General features: G+C 38.4%; 1 protein-coding gene across 5 annotated transcripts in view; it reads left to right on the forward strand.

Moving 5' to 3' along the window:
• Positions 1-4829, forward strand: part of LOC107088620 (microtubule-associated protein 4-like) — a 100717-nt gene that overhangs the window by 80539 nt on the left and 15349 nt on the right. For all 5 annotated transcript variants that reach the window (XM_015380904.1, XM_015380906.1, XM_015380908.1 and 2 more), the window contains 3 exons: positions 949-1060; positions 1348-1407; positions 1630-1886. In XM_015380904.1, coding sequence (XP_015236390.1) covers positions 949-1060; positions 1348-1407; positions 1630-1886 — 429 coding nt within the window. The remainder of the gene's footprint in view (positions 1-948; positions 1061-1347; positions 1408-1629; positions 1887-4829) is intronic.

Genomic DNA, 4829 nt, shown 5'->3' on the forward strand with positions numbered 1-4829 from the left:
TATATATATATTTGGTCTCTTACCATGAAGCTAAGAGATAAGTGACTGCCAGGTTGTTGAGCACTTTGTGTAGACTAAAACAAGATGTGTGACGACTGGGCAAAAATAAAAACTCAGTAAAACGGCATTACCTTTTGGTGGGATATGTTTAATGAAGAACTAAGTAAACCATATCTTTATGATACTGTTAGCAAGAGCATTTTTGGTGCTCTCTGTCATTTTGCCCCATATTACGGTATGGTGCACCCTCTGGGTAGGGAGGAGCTAAGCTCTGAGTATCACCAACCACATAGAGAGATGGTGTGTGATGTCACACCATATTCAAACTAAAAAGCTACCTGTAGCTCTTCACATCACTATTTCCCAGTTTGCTCTATATAAAATTAGGAATTATTGCATCTTGAAGGCCACTGCTAAAACATATAGCTGTCTCTGTTTGTTCCCTTTGCTGAAAATGTTTGCCTCTCCCATCATTTAACTTGACCAAATGTCTTCATGTTGGCTTTAAATGCAACCATATGAACTGATGACTTGGTGGACTTCCAAGTCTGCATGGTGTCTGTTTTTAGGCAGTTGCAGGCAGTGAGTCTGCAGGTTGAATTGTGTGATAAACATCTGATACACAGACATTTTTCAGATTTAACAAAAATGACGTCAAATACTTCTGCCACATCTGTGTTGGCTTTTGCCACAGCCATGTTTTTTTGATACTCTCATTCTAAAAAATGCTAAAAATGTTTACAGGTTACAAAAGTCAACCATGCCCACTTACATTAAACCAAACACAATTAGTGTCAATATTACAAACAACATAAGTGTGGCTAACTGATTTGTTTACGTTGCCTCTGTTTTAAAAAAAGTTTATGCTCACATTATCCTTGTGGTGGTTCTGGGTAATTTGTTTGCTGACTCACAGCTAAGTTATCTCTCCTCTGCTCTGAATTTCAGACTCCAGAAAATGGGGCAGAGAAACGCTCACCTGTTCCAAAAACCACAGCCCCTCCTCGTCAGGCTCCCAACAAGAATGGCACCTCTGCAGGGACGGCTAATAAAACTGCCGGTATACACAGATTACCCACTTGTGCATTATTGTTTTATTAAGAAAAAGGTTGTCTCTAAGAGTCTCTATGAAACTGGGCCAATGAGTCACACTGGCACCTCTAAGGCAAAGGCTCACTGAATTGTTATCATATGTTGCACTTTACATTCAACTGTTAGCTTTCATAGACACCACACTAGTATTTTTATCTGCACATCACAAACAGTGTCTCACCTCTCTAAGAAAGGATGCTGTGAATCATCCAGGGACATATTGTGTCAAACTTGCATCTTTTCTTTTCTCCTCAGCCAACAAAAATGAGAAGACTGAGAATAAGACAGGGGAGACCAAGAAACCCAAAACTACAGGTAAGAACAGTAACATTATTAAGGTCTACGTATATAAGATTTATTCATATAAAAATAATGATAAAAGCATTACCATCTTATTTTCCTCTTTGTTATACAGTAAAGTTTATATAAAACATAAATACTTTTTTTTCATTTATTCATAACCCTCTAAAATTACATTTCCTGTTTTACAGTTAAATTGTTACAACTTATTGTAATTGTGATTTATTTTCTCTACAGCACGTCCTCGCCCAACATCCACAGCCACTCCTGCTACCCCGTCTGCCTCCACCAATGGTGAAGGTGCATCCACCCATCGTCGCCGTGTCATTACAAAACCCCCTGTGCCCAAGCAGACCCCCCTGGAGAAGAAGCCCGCAGCTCCTCGCCCTCCCCGAACCCCCCGACCCATCAATGCTCCGACGCCAGACCTAAAGAATGTGCGCTCCAAAATTGGATCCATCGACAACATCAAGTACCAGCCGGGCGGCGGGAAGGTAAGGGGATTAAAATGGAGTCTTCACCTGAGAGGTCAATAAATAATTCAGAACAGAGATGTTCCTGTCAGGATTCCTGAAAGGCAGAACAAACGAGCTGGTGGATTTGTTATTCAAACAGCTGGCAGGTGCTGCATTATAAGAACTATTTTTATTCTAAAGGCCTTTTCTACTTGATGCTTATATCGTGGTTATATCACAAAGCAGTTAACAATTATCTGGTAAAGAAAGCCCAGCCAAATGCATATGGTCTTTAAGTTTGCACGAGAGTGAACAAGCTCAAAATAACTGTAAAGATGAATATACTCAGTTAATGGTATTGTGGAGGATTTTTGTGATTTTTTAAAAAAGACTCGCCCCCTCCACAAAAAATAAAAAATGCACAATCCTGTACCCGCTCCCAATAGGGAACGTCTATCAGACGCGTGCGAAAGCATGCACGAGCCCTTTTTTCCTCCTGCACCCTCTGTTTAAAAGTTGGTGTTCTCATAGCTCAAGCTTACTGTGCACGAACATCCGCCCTAACCCTTAAATCCCTCAATCACTATATAGAGCAGGGACTATATAGCAAACTCAGTAAACTTACCGTTCAAAAGATGATCACTTCCCTGTTGGTCGCCGTACTCCAGCTCCACTGTGTGGTGCCTGCACCATCTTTGCTATTAGTCGCCGCTGTCGGGTAGCGACAGCTGTCCACTGTGACAGCAATTCCCATAATGCTTTGCGAAGAGAGCTCTCCACGCAAAACATTCCAGGATATATCCGCCTCTTCTGAGGCCTTTTTTTAATTTTCATACACTTTTTAGATACTTTTTCTCTTACGACCCTCTGCCATTTTCAAAGAACCTCGGTGAGAAAGGTGAGCTTCAATGACTGTCTGAAACCATAGCTCACCACAGATATACAGTATGCCTGAAAGTGCGCATGCGCAGAAAAAGATGGCTAACGGGACGAGCACATAGGACGGCCTTACGTAAATATATCACCATAATGATTGACAATTAGGAGGACCATTTATTTAGATGATCCAACCAGAAATAAAAGATCGTCCTCTCACCCTTTAATTCAATTTGTAATAGGAAAATAAAATTATAAAGGCTTTAATTTGAAAATATGCATTCAATGTGAGACAAAAACTTCCATTTAGAAAGGAATCACGGCTGCCAGTCTTTTATTCCCAACAATCTCTATTAGATAAGTACAACCTAATAATTTAATTAATTCATACTGAACTTTTGAGGTTACCCAGTTTGTCAAGAAAAGTTTGATGTGTATGTATATGGCTTCCTGTTTACCCCATTAGGTATGATTCTGCAAAGGAATAACATTAAAACAGTGAAAAGCTCAAAAAAGTGGATTTTGCATGATACAAGATTTCTAAGAAATTATTCAGAAGCTAATATAACTGCAAATAACAGTGCAATAACAGTAAAAAATGTTTCTAAGAAAACATTATTTTAAATTCACAATTTGTAATTAGCTGCAAAACCTGTGAAGAAAACCAAGTCCAGGATGTATAGAGTCACTGAGAAAATAATGAGAGCTGGAGTTTAAATGCTGGCCTAAAGGAACACCCGTTATCTGGTCCTAATCAGACCTCTTTTGTAATGTTCATGCTTTTCTCAGCTGGATTACACTTAAATTTGGTTCACCTCTGCTTTTTTCCATTGCTCAATTGAGCAGAAGGTTTATATAACAATAGAAGCAGCTCAGGCATTTATGAACGAGAACTGGATATATTATAAGTGGTTACGTTAAAATATGTAAAGAAAATGTTCTAATAAAATTAAAATATACTTTAAATGTTATGACAAGAATTGTGTAAACCGTTAGTCAGTTGGGATTTTAAACTTAACTTTTATTGCACCTTATAGTTCCATGTGATGTTCTGATTAAAAAATGCAGCGATCATTATTTCTTTTGGGAATAATTTTAAAAACTGCAAGGTTTACTGAAGTATGTGTCATGGAGCATTGATTGTAATTGTTCTCATAATGAGGAGATAAGCAGCTATAAATCTCTCCGATAACATCTTTCTCTTTCCTGGCATTTCCGCCATCCTTTTATTCCATCATCTTTCCTCTGGCTTCCTCTGTCTGTCAGTTCCATTCAGCATGCTCTATTATCAGTATTTATCCCTATCTTATTTCTTTTTCATTTAATATTGTTTCTCTGTTCCTGCAGAGAGTCTCCTTCTCTATAGCATACATGGACAGACACCAGCAAAAAATTTATACATGCACATGAGTGACATCTCGTCATGTGTCAGTGACCCGAATAGGTTCCCCATCTCTGTTTGCTCAGAGTTTGTGACTCCCTGTCTTGAGGATTGAATGGTGTTGTCACTTTGAATCACAGGCATGATCCTCTAATCTGCTTGCCTTGCCTTGTGACAGTCTGTCAGTGCAGCTCGTCATTGCTTTTCCATCTTTTCAAAGTTTTGTTTCACAGAAGCTGTTTTTTTTGTTTTCTTTTTAATATACAGTGAACCCTTGTTTATCGCGGGGGTTATGTTCCAAAAAGAACCCGCGATAGGTGAAATCCGTGAAGTAGAAACCTTTCTTTTTTTACAGTTATTATACAATGAAATACTCCATACAACATTGAAATCAAGGAACAAAAACTTTTTACAGGCCCAAGCATTTGTTTAACAAATAAAAGTACGGTATAAACATTGTTAACTACTGTACTGTACTGTAAAATAATATAGTTATAAATAAATAAGTAATAATTTTAATTATCAATACGAAATGAAAGGTTAATATTAGGGGTGGGTATTGCCAAAGAAGTCACGATTCGATTCGAATCACGATTCACAGGCCACGATGCGATTCTATCACGATGCATCACGATACTTGAAGCATTGCAATATTTTCTCCTCCATGTTTTGTTTTTGAATGGGTAGGCACAGTATCCCGCGGCCGGAAATGCTTGTTACACAAG

Source organism: Cyprinodon variegatus, unplaced genomic scaffold (genome assembly GCF_000732505.1).
Source record: "Cyprinodon variegatus isolate N-32 unplaced genomic scaffold, C_variegatus-1.0 Scaffold224, whole genome shotgun sequence".
Classification (NCBI taxonomy): Eukaryota; Metazoa; Chordata; class Actinopteri; order Cyprinodontiformes; family Cyprinodontidae; genus Cyprinodon; species Cyprinodon variegatus.